The 20186-nt window shown below is 45.9% G+C and overlaps 1 protein-coding gene across 1 annotated transcript in view; it reads left to right on the top strand.

Annotated features, from left to right (window-relative positions):
* The window catches only part of AGO2 (argonaute RISC catalytic component 2), a 350472-nt gene that overhangs the window by 263327 nt on the left and 66959 nt on the right, over positions 1-20186 (top strand). The window contains exons 11-12 of the mRNA XM_030219580.1: positions 13688-13821; positions 14754-14938. Coding sequence (XP_030075440.1) covers positions 13688-13821; positions 14754-14938 — 319 coding nt within the window. The remainder of the gene's footprint in view (positions 1-13687; positions 13822-14753; positions 14939-20186) is intronic.

The raw sequence follows: 20186 nt of genomic DNA, 5'->3' as shown, positions 1-20186 counted from the left end.
AGCTAGTGCAGTTTGGGGATCCCCATCAGCTCAGGTGTTTAACATTTTGTGTTTGAGGGTAGGGGGAGAGGCAGAATGCAGAGAGCAGAGTGGAGGGGGCCAGGGGGGACTGAATTCTGTGCCCATCCATTTTGGGCTCAGGCCCACCCAACTTTTGGACATCTGTAACCAGATCTTTGGTTGCTCTGATTGTGTTGAAGATCTGTAGTCAGCACACATGTGGACAGGATTGGCAGTTGTGTCCTGGAAATTGTGTTTTAATTTTATAAGAACATAAGAATAGCCATACTGGGTCAGACCAGTGGTCTATCTAGCCCAGTATCCTGCTTCCAACAGTGGCCAATCCAGGTCATAAGTACCTGACAGAATCCCAAATAGTAGCAAGACTCATGCTACAGATCCCCGGGACAAGCAGTGGCTTTCCCCTAATAGTGGCAACATTTCATGATGCCAATGCAATCTGAAAGGCATATTCACTATCACAATTTGCTTACCGTAAGTTACTTCAATGCACATCTGGATAATACTCTATGTTCTTGCAATGCAGCTTTCGTGGAATTATGGGTAGTTATAAACAATATCTGCAGAGTCCCACCTGTGCTCTAGGATATACCCTTAGTGCAGTTTTCTCTTTATCAACCTATCACTTGCTGGCTGCTCACTAGCTTTTAGTCTGCTATCTTTGATCATTTTTTCATGTCCATTAATTTGGATGTCTCTACTAAAATGTTTATTTTGTTTTCTTCTTTTTTTTGTTTCAATAAATGTTTATTAAAGTTTTCATTATGCAAACACAAAAGCAGTGCAACATTCAAACTCATCCTGAACAAGTCAGTGAAAAAACCCCTTCCTATCTCCCCCTTTCTATTCAAGAAGCCACAAACAAGAGGTCAACTCATGGTAAAAGTTTACTTTTTCTGTTGCTTCTTAGCTTAAATGCTTGAAGGCCATTATGTTGGAAGATTTTGGGCTGCCTGTTATCAGCCTGGAGTGCATGGGTCTGTCCCTGCTCCCCCTGTTGTACCTTCCCCCGGACATCCTGCATACCTCTCCTTCATTTTATATAGGCCCAGAGGATGTCTGCTGGACAGGGTCCTGTCAGTGACTCCACTGACTCCCTGTCCTGCTAGCAGCATTGGTGCGGTGGGAAGCTGCGCAGGCGGGCGGACTGACCCGGAAGCGGAAGCAGAGTTCAGCTCGGCGGACAGGGTGCAACCAAGGCGATTGAGCAGGCAATACAGTGCTGCAGCAGGAGAGTGGGATTTGCTCCCCCACTGTACAAACCCCATATCGGGTGAGCTGCTTCCTAACCCTTGGATTGTGTGGTTTCTTCCAGCTCATGGGACCAGACTGAGGCTAGCAGTGAGGCTGGGTGCAGCTAGGCCTTGTCCCCACTTGAGTGGAGTGTGTGAGTTGGGATTTGTTGCCAGACTGTCCCTAGACACAGTGCTGGAGCTTCAACTAGGAAGCAGGGAGACCGACTTTTGAGCAGCTGTTGGAGCACTGTCCGAAGTATCTCCCTCTGGCTTTGACAGTGCCATGAGGGTCTCCGGATGGAACATTGCACCCCCCCCCCCCCTCATTTTCTGAATGGAGCAGTCTGCACTGGGCAGGGCTTGGTGTGAGTGCCCATTCACATGGAGTAGCGCCTGCTGCTACTGCACTTTGGGCTGCCTGTTATCAGCCTGGACTGCATGGGTCCACAGTTCTTACAAGCAGTAGGTACTTAGTACCAGTGAGGCGGTTGACTGGGATACCTGCACAAATGCCGAAGCAGGTGAAACCGAAACCGCAGACCACCTCAATAAAGAATCATTATGCTGCCCATTCCGCAAATGCAGCTCCCAGCAGGGTGTTGGTGGGGATTGAGTCCCCTCCTGGTCTTTCGGTCTATACTGCAGGGGAAACCTCAGCCTCTCCTCCAGAGTCGATTTGGGACATGGTCCTCAAAGAAATTCATTTTTCCTCCTCTTTTCACTCCGTTTCATGTGTTGTCCCAGAAGGTTTCATTTGTTCCCCAACTCTCTTCAGTTTTGGGGGGTTTTTTTGTCCACTAACTACTCTCATACAGCATCATGTCATTCAGGGGCATAGCCATGGAGGAAAGGGGATGGGACTTGATATACCACCTTTCTGTGGTTACAATCAAAACTGTTTAAATATTATATACAGGTATTTATTTTGTACCAGGGCAATGGAAGGCTAAGTGACTTGCCCATAGTCAAAATGAACTACAGTGTGAATTGAATTCAGTTCCCCAGGTTCAAAACCCACTGCACTAACCACTAGGCTACTTCTCCACTTGAGGGCCTGAGCCTCCCCCACAGACACGCCCTTTGGGCCTAGGCCCCCTTCAAAATTGCAACATCAGATGCATGGCTGGTTGGGATGCTCAAGCCCTGCCAGCCGAAAAGATTCACCACCTGAGCTCCTGCCCCTGCTGCCTGAGCAGCAGGAATTTGGCAGGGTGTTCCAGCCTCTGATGCTGGCACTTCGGCGCATGCTAAATTCGTTCATTGAACTGAGCATGTGCAGAAGTGTTGTCATCGGAGGCTGAAGCACCCTGCCAACTTCCTGCAGCATGGGCAGGGGCTCTGATGATGAATCTCTTGGGCTGGCGGGACTTGAGCATCCCTGCCATCAAGGGTATGATACGGCACAAGGAGAGGGGGAAGAACTGAAGGAAATGCTTGGCACCTCCCCAGTCCACCCCACCCCCAAAAAATAAAATAAAAAATTTGAGTTCTGGCTTTGCCCCTGGTGTTATTAGTGGATTGTACTATGCAGACATTATTCAGTTTGATGCGTAAACTGGTCTTCTGACTTATCTCCTGCTCTGCTTGAATTCGATTAGTCAGTGTTTGATTTTGAACAGTCTTAAATTAAACACATACAAATCCATGGCCATGTGGATCATGGGTTGGTCTTCAAAACCAATGGTTGTACTGTTCATTTTTGGAACTTCCATTGATGTCACTGGCTCAATAAACATTTTAGGTTGTGTAGTCAATGGCCGTTTATTCTTCAAGGCAAAGGTCTCAGTCACTGTGAATTCTTCTTTCCTAGTTTAGGATCTTTCTCAATGCCCCAGCTCTACACAAGTCTAAAATATTCAAAATGCTTGCTGTCAAACTTTTGTATCTTGTCAAAATAAAATTCAAAATTCTCACCTTAAATCATAAAGAAATTAGACTTTTGCAACTTTTACAGACTATAGCTGCTGAGCTGATTATTGGAGATCGCAAGTAAGATCATGTTACCCCCTTACTCAAATCTGAACATTGACTTCCCATTTAACTGCTATTTGTATTTAAAATTGTAACACTGGTTCACAAGATTCTTCTCACAGGACAACCTCCTATTCTTTCTTGCTACTTGATCCCTTACTCCAGTGTGTGAGCCCTTCACTGTACCCGACAGAATCTTTTACTGATTTTCATTTCACCAGATCTTAGATGACTTTTGAAATTCCATGTTTAGTGTTACAGTATTTTTTTCTCTTGTTTTCCCTCCCTTTCCTATCAAAGATTGGTTGTTCTGTTTCTTTTTCTTGATTGCTATTTTATCTGTCTGGTTTTTTTTTTAATTATTATAATTTTTATTACTGTAAACCGCCAAGCTATGTCCTCAAACAATATATCAAATATAAATGAACTTGTAAGATCTCCCAAATTTCTGCCTAGAATCCACCTGTCATTCAGCATTCTTCTATATTGCTCCCAATCTTTTGAATTCCCTTTCCCTTTTACTCCATTCAGAACCCTCCTAGGTTCAATTTAAGGCTCTATTATGGCTTTCTCTGGGGGATAGGGTGGGACTTAGGTCTAGCAGCAACGTGCAGTCCTTTGCCTTTTTTTTTTTTTCAGCTGGTTCTTAAAGTTTTCTTTCCTCCTTTCTTTTTTTTCTTTCCTTTTGATTTCAGTGTAGTTCTTTTCCGAGTTTTATTGTAAATTGCTTTGCTTGTGTGGAAAGGTGGTTTATATCAAGTTTTAAATAAATTAAACTAAACTCCTATAGCAGTGCAGTGTATTCCAGCAGATCTTGTTGCGCCAAGCTCTTGTAACTCAGGTCAACATCAGCAAGCGTTTTGATTCTTGGTAAGTACATCAGATTCCAGGGAAAAAGATCTTCCTGGAAAAATTTCAACTTCATGCAGAATGATGACCATTCTTTTTCACTAATTCAGGACAGTTTGTCTTTTACATAGCAAGCCGACATTTAATGTATTTAAATGTGCAGTGATGTTGGTTAAGAACAAGAGATCTAAAAGCCATTTTTTTGTCTTCCACATGATCTGTTTGTTCTGGACAGTAACAAGTAGTTAGGAGCATGAGGCACATGGTAATCCGTGCCAGAGTATTACCACACAGCCACGTGCAGTCTGTACAGATTAACGAATATCTAGGGGCTTATATTCATGGCCTTTGCCACACAAAGTCAGTTGGATTGACATGTGTGCCATAAGTTGCCAACCACTGCATTCATCTGAGGACCTTTGGGCAGTTGTTGGGAGGGGGACCTTTTCTCATAGTTGTAATTGAGGGAGAGGTTTGGCTGACTTCTAATATCTTTAACATTGCTTTTGACTCGTACCCACTTGTAACCACTCGCCTCCACCTACCCTCCTCTCCTCCTTCCTGTACACATTAATTGATTTGATTTGCTTACTTTATTTTTGTCTATTAGATTGTAAGCTCTTTGAGCAGGGACTGTCTTTCTTCTATGTTTGTGCAGCGCTGCATACGCCTTGTAGCACTATAGAAATGCTAAATAGTAGTAGTAGTAGTACTGAGTGACCTTCCTTTTTGTTGTTCTTGTTGTTGTTGCTTGCTTGCAGCTGTAGCATGTTTATTTTCAGGAACCTTACAGTTTATTTGGTAAATAGGGACCTGAGCCAATGGAGGAAGATGGTATTTCAGATAAACAGGTTTCAGGGGTTGGTTTGCAGAAATTATTAGGTACTGGTGGGGGGGAGGAAAGGAGAGACAGGGAGGTCAAACAGTGGTGGGAGGGAGAGATAGTGTTTTCCTCATCAGAAGAAGAGTAGAGTGGTAGAAAAGCTGTAGAAGTGTTAAGTGTCTTTGGGATCAATGTGCAACAATATCACATTCTGTTTAGGGTGTACTTGCACTTCATCTTGGCTGCATGCATTGGATAAAGGAAAACTCCACTGTGCTGGAGAGGATGTGGAGAGACAGGACTCCTTTTACATATTATTTTGCTCAGTTCTGTCCCCCTTTTGGAGAGTTGTATAAGTGGAGTAGGAAAGGATGAATGGTATAATGATCCGCAGATAATCCTAGAATTTTTGTATTCTGTTTTTGGGCAGCAGAAATTGGAGATGAAGGGATTGTTGGGAAAAAGGTTAATGTTAGCAGGAAGATAGTTAGCGTTGAAAAGGTGGGAAATGGTCGCTGTGGGTGAATGATGTAGATGAAGGGGTAGATCAGAGGAGTGTAGGAAGTAGTGGAGAGCAATATCTGTGAGGCTTGTGGGTGATTTAAGGTGGTGGTGATGGGTGACTGGGCTGGGATTTTGGCAATTTAAGTAATAGGGGGTGAAGGAATGGGGAGGGGAACTGTACTGTTATGTTTGTACTGATTTTATTGCCTGGGGTTGGGATGAATACTTTTTGGCATTCTGGAGCACTTTTTTTCTTATTGGTAGCAATGTTGATGAAGCTGGAGCAGTTTATAACTGACTATTGCTATTCATGAGTATAGTGTAAGTTGAAAAAGGTCGGCAACAGCATAACACCATTGTATATCTATCTACTAGATAGATAAGGTAGATATAGATAATATATGCTGCGATAGAGAAACTGACTCAATAAGGTGATATTTTGAATGCCTTTTATCAATTTATTTTATAAACCTGTATATGGATAGATACTTCTGAGGCAAATTGTGGGTGCTTACAACACATGTTTTGTGAAGACACTGAGTAGTTAAATACACCTGTTTATGAAGAGGAACTTATTTTTTAAAGAAAAATAAAAAGCTTTGCTGCTGAATGGGGTTTACCATTTACTTTTATCAAAAAATTAACAAAGCCTTAGTCCAAGGCATCCAAGTATATCTTTTGATTTAACAATGAGATACATGATCATAAATCCAAATATGTGTGGACAAGAAGAGTCGTACATCACCTGGACTAGATGGCATACACCCCAGGGTACTGAAAGAACTCAAACATGAAATTGCTGATATGATGTTAGTGATCTGTAGCCTGTTAAAATCGTCCATAGTACCTGAAGATTGAAGGGTGGCCAATGTAACGCTGATTTTTTAAAAGGGTTCCAGGGGTGATCCGGCGGTAAGCCCAACTTCCATGCCAGGCAAAATAGAGGAAACTATTATAAAGAATACAATTACAGAACACACATCCAAGGGAAGTCTTGCCTTACCAGTTTGCTTCATTTCTTTGAAAGTGTGAATAAACAATGTGGATAAAGGTATGCCAGTTGATGTAGTGTATCCAGATTTTCAGAAAGCTTTTGACAAAGTTCCTCACGAGAAACTCCTGAGAAAATTAAAAAGTTGCAGGATAGGAGGCAATGTCTTTTTGTGGATTAGAATAGTTTATTGGATAGAAAACAGAGGGTAGGAGTAAATGCCATTTTTCTCAATGGAGATGGAGTGCCGCAGGGATCTGTACTGGGACCGGTGCTATTTAACATATTTATAAATGATCTGAAAATGGAACGACGAGCGAGGTGATTAAATTTGCAGATGACACAAAACTATTCAAAATTGTCAAAACACATGCGGATTGTGAAAAATTGCAGAAAGACCTTAGGAAACTAGAAGACTGAGCATCCAAATGGCAGATAAAATTTAATATGGACAAATGCAAAGTGATGCACATTGGGAAGAATAATCTGAATCATAATTTCCTTGTCATCAAGCAGATGCAGCCATTACAGATGGGTTGTTTCCATCAACCAGCAGAGGGAGATAGAGAGCACACTTTTTTCAGTGCCTCATACCAGCTTGCGCCACTGCCTCTCTTCAGTATTCTCTATCTCCCCTAGCAGAGTGGCTGCAGCTTCTTCGAGCTCCATCTAAAATCTGCCTGGAGGTGGCTCCTGTGCTTTTGCCAGTTGTTAGCAGGGGTATTGGAGGCTATAGCAGCTTCACTTTAAAGGCACATAGGTTCGCCCTTTCCCTGCCTTACCCATACCTCCGTGGATGTGGACACATTGCTTAGCTTTCCCTGTCCTTCCCCACCAACAGTGGATGCAGGCACATAGGTTCGCCCTTTCCCTGCCTTTCCCACTCACCTGAGCCTCCGGAGTTCTATTTACCTCTGCTTTCCTCACAGCGTTAAAAAAAAAAAAAAGGAACAGAGGTTTTTCCTTGCCTTTTTCTGTGGGACCGGAGCTGTGATACTCGGTCCAGTGAGGTAAGAGTGTTTTCTGACTCCTCCGGGGTGGGCCTGCAATCGGGGCGATTTGGCGTGAATCGCCATTTTGAATTTTACCGCCGTTTTCGGCGATGGCTGCGGAGACAGTAAAGCGGTGTTCCAAGTGTGGCAAGCGCAGATCAGCAGTGGGGCTCTGTAAATCGTGCTTTACAGACGTTAGAGCCGGCCCGAGCATGGCGTGCGACGATTCTTCGCGCTCTGAGCTGGCAGCGGACGCCGTTTTGAATTTACCACATGACGCGACCTCCGCTGAGACAGAGAGTCCTGAGCCCAGGGGGAGGCCTCGGAGTGAGGCTGATATGAGAGCTACTAGCCCCTGCAGAGATCCGGGTGCTCAGGGTGAGTTTTTCTCCCCTGATTTTGTCTTATTAATGCATAAAGCATACATGCTTAAAAGAGCTCTCCCACAAAGCCCTGCAGGGGCCTCTTCTAATGCCCCCCCCCCCCCCCCCCCCGGTGGATTCTAGCCTGGGTATGCCCTCTGAGGCGTTATTCCCTGATAATTGGCAGAATATGAAGCGCAGAAGGGCTCTTTCCCCTTCAGAGAGTGCTGCACCTCCATTCCCCCCCCCCCCCCCCCCCCGTGGTCGGGCTGTGAGGATTCGGAGGACTCTGGCAGGCCTTCATGGTCTGAGGAGCCAGAGTCTGGTGCAGAAGTGACTCAGGATCTGGACGATCCCTCCGCGGTGAGGATTTTCCACCGTGCTGAGCCTGCCAGCGCTTATTTCTGATGCCCTGCAGGCTCTCTCTATTGAGGACCCTGCCAGTGGCACAGCCTCCTCTGTGAATCCTAGGATGGCTAGTACCAAAAAGCCTGCTCGAGCCTTTCCTTTGCATGACTCCATCCAAGAGCTTATTTCGGCTCAATGGGCTGACCCCGAGGGACCTTTGAAAGTTTCCAGGGCTATGGGGCAATTATACCCTCTGAGTGAGGAGCATATGGCTCGCTTTGCTATGCCTAAAGTGGATGCCCTAGTCACAGCTGTGACAAAGAGAACTACCCTCCCTGTTGAAGGAGGTGTTGCCCTGAAGGATATTCAAGACCGTAGACTGGAATCAGCACTTAAACGGTCATTTGAAATTGCAGGTCTCACTATTCGGGTGTCTGCATGCAGTTGTTGTGCTGCTAGAGCCTGCCTGGCTTGGTTGCAACAGGCAGTGGAACAGCCCGGTGATGGAGCAGAGCCCTTTTCAGATGTGGCTCCGCGGATGGAGTCGGCCTTGTCCTTTCTTGCTGACGCCCTTTATGATATTGTCAGAGCTTTGGCTAAACACATGGCAGTAGCAGTGGCGGCTCACCGTCTTCTTTGGCTACGGCATTGGGCGGCGGACATGGCCTCTAAGCAAAGGTTGGTGAAGTTGCCCTTTCAAGGCCTTCTCCTGTTTGGTGAGGAGTTGGAGAAAATTGTGAAGGGCCTGGGTGAGGCTAAACCCCAGTGCTTGCCCGAAGATAGGCCTCAGCCTTCCTCTAAGAGTGCGGCAGTCCACTCCTCTTACAGACCTCGCTTCCGTGAAGCTGGAAGGTACTGCCCGGGGCGTTCTGCTGGGTTCACTTCTCGTGCCCGTTTTCAGCAAAGGAACTCCTTTCGCTAGGACAAACGTTCCACAGCCACTGGCTCAAGGCCTGGAGTTCAGGGGCGACCCACTCAATGATGGTACGCCGGCCCTCTCCTCGAGTCCTGTCATCGAAGGACGTCTTTCCCTCTTTGCCGAGGAGTGGGCCAAGATTTCCTCAGATCAGTGGGTCTTGGACCTGATCAGAGACGGTTTCAGAATAGAATTCGACGCCCCTGTAAGAGATGTGTTTGTGGAGTCCCGATGCGGTTCTGCCGCCAAACGGGCGGCGGTAGAGGAGACTTTGCAAGGTCTGATTCAGATAGGGGCCGTGTCCCCGGTACCTCCCGCCGAACACGGCTGCGGCCGCTACTCCATCTACTTTGTGGTGCCGCGAAAAGGAGGGTCTTTTCGCCCTATTCTGGGCTTAAAAGAGTTAAACAAGTCCCTGAGAGTACGGCATTTTCACATGGAAACCCTGCGCGCCGTCATTGCGGCGGTACAGCCAGGAGAGTTTCTCACGTCTCTGGACCTGAAAGAAGCTTACTTGCACATACCAATTTGGCCCCCGCACCAGAAGTTTGAGGTTTGCGGTGATGGGAAAGCATTTCCAGTTCCGGGCCTTGCCTTTTGGCCTCGCCACAGCTCCCCGCACCTTTTCGAAGGTTATGGTGGTAGTAGCTGCCTTTCTAAGGCGAGAGGGTATTCGGGTTCACCCGTACCTGGACGACTGGCTCATTCGAGCAGACTCTGTTGCAGAGAGTCAGCATGTAACAGCCAGAGTGGTCTCAGTACTTCAATCTCTGGGCTGGGTCGTCAATTTGGCCAAAAGTCACCTGACCCCCTCGCAGTCTCTAGAATATTTGGGGGCCAGGTTTGACACAGCCTCGGGGTATGTGTACCTACCCGAGCAAAGACGGTGCAAGCTTCAGAATCAGGTCCGTCTGCTCCTGAGGATGCCCCGCCCGCGAGCTTGGGACATTGTCCAGCTGCTTGGATCGATGACGGCCACCATGGAACTGGTGCCCTGGGCGAGAGCGCACCTGAGACCTCTACAGTATGCTCTGCTCCAAAGATGGTCTCTAGTATCTCAGGATTATCAATGCAGACTCTCTTGGCTCCCTGCGGCCCGACTCAGTATGGAGTGGTGGCTCTCAGACAGCATGCTGCGGCGAGGAATGCCGCTGGCGCTCCCCGATTGGTGCCTAGTGGTGACAGATGCCAGCCTGAAAGGCTGGGGCGCACATTGCAAGGGGAAGCATGCCCAGGGTCTATGGACACCCGAGGAGTCGGAGTGGTCCATCAACCGCCTAGATTTGAAAGCAGTGTTTCAGGCGTTTCTGGCTTTTCAAGTGACCCTGGAAGGATTGGCTGTCAGAGTGATGTCGGACAACACGACAGCAGTGGCCTACATAAATCGACAAGGCGGCACTCAGTGCAGAGCTGTAGCCGCGCAGGCCGAACAAATTTGCCACTGGGCCGAGCTGCATCTACAGTTTCTGTCGGCAGCTCGCATTGCAGGTCAGAGCAACGTGCAAGCCGATTATCTAAGCAGGCATCAGATCGATCCAGCAGAGTGGGAACTTGCAGACGAAGTATTCCTGCAGATATGTGCCAAGTGGGGCAAGCCCGTGATGGATCTAATGCCAACAAGCATCAATGCCAAAGTCCCGTGCTTTTTCAGCAGACGGAGAGATCCTCGCTCGGCGGGGTTGGATGCCTTGGCTCAACCCTGGCCTCCGGGCCTACTGTATGTGCTCCCTCCGTGGCCCTTGATAGGGCGAGTGCTCCTGCGGATTCGGCTGCATCCAGGAGAAGTGGTTCTCGTCGTCCTGGATTGGCCCAGGAGGCCTTGGTATGCGGACCTCCGACAGATGCTAGTAGAGGATCCCCTTCAGTTACCTCTGGTTCCAAACCTGTTGTCACAGGGTCCGGTGACCATGGAGGACGCCGGCCGATTTGGTCTTATGGCCTGGCGATTGAGAGGGCGCAATTGAGAGACAAAGGCTATTCCAATAAAGTAATTGCCACTCTCTCCTGCAAGCCTGCAAGCGTTCCACTTCCATGGCTTATGCCATGATTTGGTGCCAGTTTGAAGTCTGGTGTGCTTCCAAAGAGATCACACCCCTGCAGGCTCCTGTCTCGCCGATTCTGGACTTTTTGCAGGATGGTGTACAAAAAGGCTTGGCCTATAATTCCCTGCGGGTGCAAGTGGCAGCGTTGGCCTCCCTGCGTGACAAGGTTGAACGCGTGTCTTTAGCTGCTCATCCAGATGTGGCACGATTTCTTAGAGGGGTGCTTCGGCTCCGTCCTCCCTTGCGTGCACCTTGTCCAGCTTGGAACCTGGGGCTAGTGCTGAAAGCCCTTCAGGGTGCTCCCTTTGAACCGCTTCAGCGTGCTTCAGAGACAGATTTGACACTGAAGGCCATCTTTTTAGTGGCCATTACTTCGGCGAGACGGGTGTCAGAGCTCCAGGCGCTGTCCTGTAGAGATCCTTTTCTGCAATTTTCAGAGTCCGGGGTCACGGTTCGGACCGTGCCTTCCTTCTTGCCTAAGGTGGTTTCAGCGTTTCACCTAAACCAACCTATTTTATTGCCCTCCTTTGTCAAGGAGGAGTTTCCAGAATCTTTTGGGCAATTGCACCTGTTGGACGTGCGCAGCACTCTGCTGCAGTATCTGCGAGTTACTAACTCTTTCAGGACCTCTGATCATCTGTTTGTTTTGCTATCAGGTCCTCGCAGAGGGTCTCCAGCGTCTAAAGCCACTATTGCCCGCTGGCTCAAAGAATCTATCCTTTCAGCTTATTTGCTTGCCGGCCGGCCTCCGCCTGATGCCTTTAAGGCGCATTCCACTAGAGGAATTTCCTTTTCTTGTGCTGAAACTGGAGCACTCTCTCTTCAAGAGATTTGTAGTGCAGCAACATGGGCTTCTAAGCTCTTTTGCCCGACATTACAGGCTGGATGTGGCTGCCTGGAGGGACGCACATTTTGGAGCGCAAGTGCTGGTGCATGGTGTGGCTTGTTCCCACCCTATCTAGGGATTGCTTTGATACATCCCATCTGTAATGGCTGCATCTGCTTGATGACAAGGAAGGGAAAATTAGGTTCTTACCGTGATAATTTTCTTTCCTTTAGTCATAGCAGATGCAGCCATGATCCCTCCCTGTCTGATTGCTATCTGCTGTAAATCTATTTCAGGTTCTGTTCATGTTTCCTGGAGATTCCGTCCTTGGGAGAAAGTCGGAAAACAGTCTTCAGGATTCTTGTTCAATTAAAGGAGGATGACTTAATTCCCTCCAGTTTCATGTTTTGGAGGATGAGTTTATTCCCTCTGGGAGGATGAGTTTATTCCCTACATTTATGTCTCAGTGGAGGATGAGTTTATGCCTTCCGGGAGGATGTTTCATTCCCTCCATTCTGAGTTAATGCCCTTTGTTGTAGGGCCATCGTTCGCTGTGAGGAAAGCTCATGTTATTCCCATTGCGGTTTGCCATACTGCTTTGGAAGCTTCAAATACTGAAGAGAGGCAGTGGAGCAAGCTGGTATGAGGCACTGAAAAAAGTGTGCTCTCTATCTCCCTCTGCTGGTTGATTGGCACAACCCATCTGTAATGGCTGCATCTGCTATGACTAAAGGAAAGAAAATTATCACGGTAAGAACATAATTTTCCCTTCCTGATGCTAGGGTCCACCTTAGGAGTCAGCACTCAAGAAAAAGATCTAGGATAATATTCTGAAATCTTCTGCCCAATGTGCAGTGGTGGCCAAAAAGCAAACAGGATACTAGGAATTATTAGGAAAGGGATGCAAAATAAGACCAAGAATATTATAAACCTCTGTATTGCGTTCAGTTCTTGTCACTGTATCTCAAAAAAGAACAGTGACCAAAATGATAAAGGGGATGGAACTCCTCCCATATGAAGAAAGGCTGAAGAGTTTAGCCTTCTTCAGCTTGGAAAAGAGATGGCTGAGGGGGATATGATTGAGGTCTGCAAAATCCTGAGTGGCGTAGAATGGGTAAAAGTGAATTGACTTTTCACTCTTTCAAAAAGTACAAAGACCAGGGGACACTCATTGAAATTACATGGAAATGCTTTTAAAACAAATGGGAGGAAATATTTTTTCACTCAAAGGATAGTTAAGCTTTGGAAGTCTCTTGTGAACTATATCATAAGGTCAGGGGCCCTGGCATTATCAGAATTGATTTTTTTTTTTTTTTTTTAGGGGGGGGGGCTGAATATCGGAGTGCTTTGTACGTCTGTTTTTATCTATTTGATTTTGTAGTCACTATGATATGCAAGAAAGAAGGGGGTGTAGGCTGTATTATAATTATATATGTATATGAAGACAACAGACAATAGGTTGAGTGTAGATTTTTATTAACAAAAATTGTACCTTTATAGTTTACAAAATTTGTGTTGCAATTTGAAAGCAGGCTTCATTTGGCCCACAGGTTGTATATTGGACACCCCTGCCATAGTCTTTACCCTTTCTGACTCAGCATCAATATTATGAACCCCAAAACATCTGAAATTCAGTTTGAAGTTCAGTAATACCTGTTATATAAAAGCAAGGGAAAACTGTTAGGGTAATAAGATTCTCTTTTCTGAACCCAGAATGTATCCCATTGTTTCCAGAAGCAGTTTATGATGGTTAAATAAAGCACACAGGTACATTTTGTAGATTTGTAACCTCCTCTTAATTTTTCAGAATAAAGCAATTGCGACGCCTGTTCAAGGAGTTTGGGATATGAGGAATAAACAGTTTCATACTGGAATTGAAATAAAAGTATGGGCAATTGCCTGCTTTGCTCCACAGCGACAGTGCACTGAAGTTCATCTTAAGTAAGCCCATATTTTGTGTTCTTAAGCAAACTTTATGCATTTTATTCTCTTCTCTCATAGTATTAAAGCCATTTGTGACCCAGGGTCCCCATTTACCTGGTTCTTATTTCAATAATTGTGCTCCCAATGCTCATGAGATTGCTGAACTTTTTCTTTAGCAATCTTCATACAAGATTAGCATATGATTTCCTAACCCTTCTCCCCCATAGTCCAAATAATATACATATACATGATCTAAGAAATAGTTTCAAGATTGATATGCATGTCTCAAGAGAGGTTAGTAAATCTGGCTATGAATTGCTGACTTAGGCATAAAGGATCCATTTTCATCATGCAGAATCTCATTTTAACAGTACTCGATACAGTGATTTGTCACCTTCAGAATTGTTTGTCTTAATTACATTTTGCCTAGTAGCCAACAATGTGTGTTTGTGATGACAGTTTTATTTTGAAGTTTAGAAGACTATGATATTTGAGCACTTTAACTTGAGCTAAAAAAAATGCTTATGTGGTGATTGTAGTCGTCCATTAGCTAGAATATGAGTCTGTATGTGCTGTATTCCATTTAAATATGTCTTGCTATTGCTTTTCAAGATCATATTTGTCATAACTAATGTATTTGAATGTCCATTGTAACTTGCCTTGAACCATAGAAACTAGGTGAGCAATGAATAAATAAATTGGCTGATTAATTGACCCAATAACGTCCCTGAGAATGGACCAATTAGGATCAGATTTGGGGTGATAGCCAGCCCTGGCCTGGAATTTCTCCTAATGATAATGAGATCATTTTGTGGGCCACATTAGAAAAGCTTTGGAAATTTTTTAGCTTATGTAATGATTTTTACTTCCTTGTTTAGGACCTACATAAGAAGAATACTTTTAAAATGTCCTTTTCAGATTACAATTTCAAATTTATATGCCTTCTTTAGGTCCTTCACAGAACAACTGAGGAAGATTTCAAGAGATGCAGGAATGCCTATCCAGGGTCAGCCATGTTTCTGTAAATATGCCCAGGGAGCAGACAGTGTGGAACCCATGTTCAGACATCTGAAGAATACCTACTCTGGGCTACAGCTAGTAGTTGTGATTCTGCCGGGGAAAACACCTGTTTATGGTTAGTTTGCATGGAGTGTTCCTTTGTTTGTTTATTTCTTTTTATTTGTGGATAGCCAATATTTCAGATACATACTTGGAAGAAAAGATTATGCAATAGCGAGTTTTGCTGTTATTTAAGAACTTTTTAGCAAAGTGAAAGAGACTGTCAAAGGCTAGGTGACTGCTACAAAAAAAAGAGGTGCTTAAATGACCACAGCAACACACTGTATTACTGAATGTTGTTATAGTATGAATGAAGTAAAAATGATTTTGTTACAGATGAGATTTCTTGAAATGTAGCATGTTGATATGGGTATTGAAACATGGGACTTGGGTGGTATGGGATTGTTAAATGTGTTATATTTGTCACAAGCCTATGGAATGTGACCTATTAACGATTGGTTTAGGACTGTGTCATACTTTTCATCTACGTCCTTGGAGTTGGCATTATTTCAAAACGAACATTTTACTTTTATTCTTCATGCACTGAAGTCGAAACGATCATTGGTCGGTAAGACTTACTGTTATGATTCTGCCGGTCTGGCAGGGGAGGGGTGTGGACTTCATTCCTGATTGGCTGTCAGGGTTTGAGCTGACGTCAGTGGGTAGTACTTTAGCCTACAGGTTCCTGCTTCCCCTGCTTTGGTGTTACATTCCTTTGAGGCTAAGCCTTTGCAGTTCTCTGTCAGAACGTTGTGCTCTGGTTTTGAATCTGTGTTCCCCTGTTTGGGGCTTTCAGTTACTTTCCCTTTGTCTGGGATATCTCGTGCCAGCGTGGGTATGGGTGTGTGTATTCAGCTGGCTGCTTAGTTACCTTTGTCTGAGTTCATTTCTGTCAGCGTGTGTGTGTGTGTGTAATCAGTTCACTTGCCTCCAGCCAGTGGCGTAGCCAGACTGCCAATTTTGGGTGGGCCTGAACCCAAAGTGGGTGGGCACAAAATTTTCTCTCTACCCCCCTCCCCCAGTAAAATGTAGTCACACTCAGATACAGTTGTCACACAGGGTAAAGTGCTGCTTTTCAGTGCATCAGATTTCAGACAATTTATTTAATAGCCTAACATCCTTTTCAGTGAGCTTTCAGAGGCCAAAACCTCCTGCCTCAGGTCAGTATAATGCTGTTACGGTATCCTCTCCTGACCTAAGGAAGGAAGTATTGGTCTCTGAAACTTTATTAACACCATATTACTTTATCCTAAATTAAAAATACAATTATTTTCTTTACCTTTGTTGTATGGCCATTTACTTTTTCTCATTGTGTTGCTCCCAGTCTCTAGATTCTGCTTTCCTTCGTTTTCGCTTAACTCTTCTGCCAGGGTTTCCTGGCCATTTGTCATTTTTCTCTCCTTTTTCTTTGCTTTCTTCAATATTTTTCTGCCTCTCTCTCTCTCTCTCTCTCTCTGTCCAGATTTAATTCATTCTTACTATCCATTCTTTAATTTCCTTCATTTACTTATGGCTTTTCATCTTTTTCTCACCCTTGTTCTCCCCATGCCCCTTCCTCTTATTCTCCAGTCTTTCACTACTCTCCTTTTCCATCCAGCAGCTCTCTTCTTTCTCTCCCCATCCTTCCAGTGTCTCCCCTCTCTCTCCCCATCCTTCCAGTAGTCTCCCCTCTTTCTTTCTGCATCCTTCCATCCAGTGTCACCTCTTTCTCCCTACCCTTCCATCCAGCGTCTACCCTCTCCCCTGATCCTTCCATCTAATGTCTCTCTCTCTCCCTCCTTCTAACCAGTGTCTATCTCTCTACCCTTTTCTGTTCAGTGTCCCTTCTCTCTCCACATCCTTCCAATCTCGCCCCTTTCTCTCTGCATCCTTTCATCCATCTCCCCTCTTTCTCTCCCCATCCTTCCATCCGGTGTCTCTCTCCCTATACATCCGTTTTCCCTCTCTCTGCCATCCTTCCATCCGTTTTCCCTCTTTCTCTGCCATCCTTCCATCCATTTTCCCTCTTTCTCTGCCATCCTTCCGTCTGTTTTCCCTCTCTCTCCCCATCCTTCTGTTTTCCCTCTTTCTCTGCCATCCTTCCGTCTGTTTTCCCTCTTTCTCTCCCCATCCTTACGTCTGTTTTCCCTCTTTCTCTCCCCATCCTTCCGTTTTCCCTCTTTCTCTGCCATCCTTCCGTCTGTTTTCCCTCTTTCTCTCCCCATCCTTCCGTTTTCCCTCTTTCTCTGCCATCCTTCCGTCTGTTTTCCCTCTTTCTCTCCCCATCCTTCCGTTTTCCCTCTTTCTCTGCCATCCTTCCGTCTGTTTTCCCTCTTTCTCTCCCCATCCTTCCGTTTTCCCTCTTTCTCTGTCATCCTTCCGTCTGTTTTCCCTCTTTCTCTGCCATCCTTCCGTCTGTTTTCCCTCTTTCTCTCCCCATCCTTCCGTTTTCCCTCTTTCTCTACCATCCTTCCGTCTGTTTTCCCTCTTTCTCTGCCATCCTTCCGTCTGTTTTCCCTCTTTCTCTGCCATCCTTCCGTCTGTTTTCCCTCTTTCTCTCCCCATCCTTCCGTTTTCCCTCTTTCTCTGTCATCCTTCCGTCTGTTTTCCCTCTTTCTCTGCCATCCTTCCGTCTGTTTTCCCTCTTTCTCTCCCCATCCTTCCGTTTTCCCTCTTTCTCTGCCATCCTTCCGTCTGTTTTCCCTCTTTCTCTGCCATCCTTCCGTCTGTTTTCCCTCTTTCTCTCCCCATCCTTCCATTTTCCCTCTTTCTCTGCCATCCTTCCGTCTGTTTTCCCTCTTTCTCTCCCGATCCTTCCGTTTTCCCTCTTTCTTTCCCCATCCTTCCGTCTGTTTTCCCTCTTTCTCTCCCGATCCTTCCGTTTTCCCTCTTTCTCTTCCATCCTTCCGTCTGTTTTCCCTCTTTCTCTCCCGATCCTTCCGTTTTCCCTCTTTCTCTGCCATCCTTCCGTCTGTTTTCCCTCTTTCTCTCCCGATCCTTCCGCTCCAGGGGCAGTGACATAAGAGACGGGAGGAGCCTGCAGAGCCAGCAGCCAATGCTTCGAGGCTGCCTACGGTGCCGCGCTTTTTTTTTTTTTTAGACATTTTTTCTCGTTGTTAACGTTGGCGGCGGCGCTCAACTCAGTCAGCTGAGCGCTTCTTCTTTTTGTAGCGCCGGCCCTGCTGCTCAACAGGAAAAGCAGCAGTGGCCGGCAATGGGAGTGGGCGGGCCAGAGCTGAAATTGGGTGGGCCTGGGCCCACCCAGGCCCACCCGTAGCTACGCCCCTGCCTCCAGCTGGGGCCCTCCCTCTTCTCTGTGGGAGACCAGCTGCTTTGTTTGTTCAGTGAGAGCTTTGCTCTTGTTCTGGCAGGCTGCTGGTCTAGGCCTTCCCTCAGGTTTGTTTGTTTGTTTGTTTGTTTAGTTGTCTTCCTCCTCTGTGTTCCTGCCTCTGACTTCTGGTTCAGTAAGTGTTAACCCCTTGTGTACTGTGTCTCTGCCTCTGACTTCTGTGTGTTTAAGACAGAGGATTTTCTTCCTCCCTTTTGTGTCTTTGCCTCTGGGTTGGGGCTAGTCTACCTTTTCATTTGCTGTATCTGTCTCTGGCTTTTGTGACTTTTAGTTAGTTCTTTTCCCTTCTGTGCTGGGGGGTTCCTGGCTGCGGTGTTCTTGCGGCAGCCCAGTCTTCTAGCTGTTTTCTCCGTATCCTCCTGTGGTTTCAGGGTGCTTCCTGTATTAGTTTCCCTTTCCTGCGCTAGTCCCCTGGGGGGTGTGGCACCCCGTGCTGATTCCTTTGGTGTCCTTCCTTGGAGTCTGGGGGAGGGGTTCTGTGGAGCCTCCGTGGTTGGTTTTTCCTGTACCCTGTGGCTGGTGTTCAGTGCGCGGCTGGCACCTTGGGTCCCGTGGGGACTCCTGTGTTTCTTTCTCCCCTCCCTGGGCTTGTATCGGTTCCAGTTCGGCTGTGAGGCCCGCTTGAATGCCTATTTCCCTTTCTTCCTCAGATGCTGCTTGTGGGTAGGCTAGAGGTGTTGGATAGCTGGGGGTGTAGTGGCAGGTTGGTCTCCCCTAGGCCTTGGCCTCTGCTATCAGCGGGCCTCGGCCTGGGCTCAAGGGCTCACGACCAATCCAACAGATTACACTTACATACTCTACAAACCATTAAGGGAAGTGTGGAAATGGCTCTGCATACTATATGTTTGCAATTCAGAAGTGACTCCATTTCTCCCACTGTCTGGAAACAGTGACTTCCCGGCAGGTACCAACTCAAAATGATGGAAGCGCTGTACAGACAAAGGAATACACTACCTTTATCAAGTCACGACTGAGAATGATGCTTTGAAAACTTTTCCTGAGTTGTATACAGAGTTTGCTTTAACGACAGTGGATACATATGCAAGTTTTCAACTAAAACAAATCTGTGAGCTCTCTTCCCAGGGCATGCCTTGATCTTGAGATACAAGAAAACTTATCCACATCATTAACCTTGGGCTCACAGCTAAAAGTACCACTGAAATATCATAAGCCAATACAAAAAACACAGCAAGATTTGAGCTATGCAGAATTGGCACAGTTCTGATCAGAGGACTTATTGCATGAGATACCTGAGAATCATATAAAACCTTTGGTGAAAAGCATAAAAAATATCTCACCAAACGTACAGTATTGGGAACTGCAATATAAATTTTTATTGTGCTTATATGTTTCACATTGAGCATTCAGAACTTGATTTCAGACAGATTCTGCCTGCCCTAAGTGTTCACTTGTGCCTGCAAATTTTGGACATATGGTTTGGCATTTCCCATTAATAAGGGATGTTTGGTCCTGCATAAGGGATCATATCTCTCAATTTGGCACCATAGACTTTTGATCTGTTATTATTGTTTGATAGAATAAAGGGCATGTTGCCCTTGCCTAGAGGCTTTCACCCCTTAAGGCAGGTGATATTGATAGCCAAGAAGTGCATACTCTTAATGTGGCTATCTGGAGAGGAACTGTTGATTTCACAATGGAGGACATTGATGATTACACTACTACATTTTGAGAAACTAGACGTGTCTGATATGGAAACAGTGGATCTATGGAATCTTAGTGGACAGTGGGTGGCAACGCTGGTAATTAGAGAGTAAAACCAGTGCTGGGCGGACTTTTACAGTCTGTGCCCTGATAGTGACTGAATAGATATGGATGGGCTGGAGTGTAAATTTTAAGGGACTTCGACATTAGCTTCAGAACGTTTAGTACAGGAACAATGCTGGACAGATTTTTACGGTCTGTGCCCTGAGAAAGGCAGGGACAAATCAAACTCGGATATAAAATATCACATACCATGTAAAATGAGCTTATCTTC

Source organism: Microcaecilia unicolor, chromosome 1 (genome assembly GCF_901765095.1).
Source record: "Microcaecilia unicolor chromosome 1, aMicUni1.1, whole genome shotgun sequence".
In the NCBI taxonomy this organism is placed as follows: Eukaryota; Metazoa; Chordata; class Amphibia; order Gymnophiona; family Siphonopidae; genus Microcaecilia; species Microcaecilia unicolor.
The sequence above is the reverse complement of the archived record's forward strand: the minus strand, read 5'-3'. Positions and strand labels throughout refer to the sequence as shown.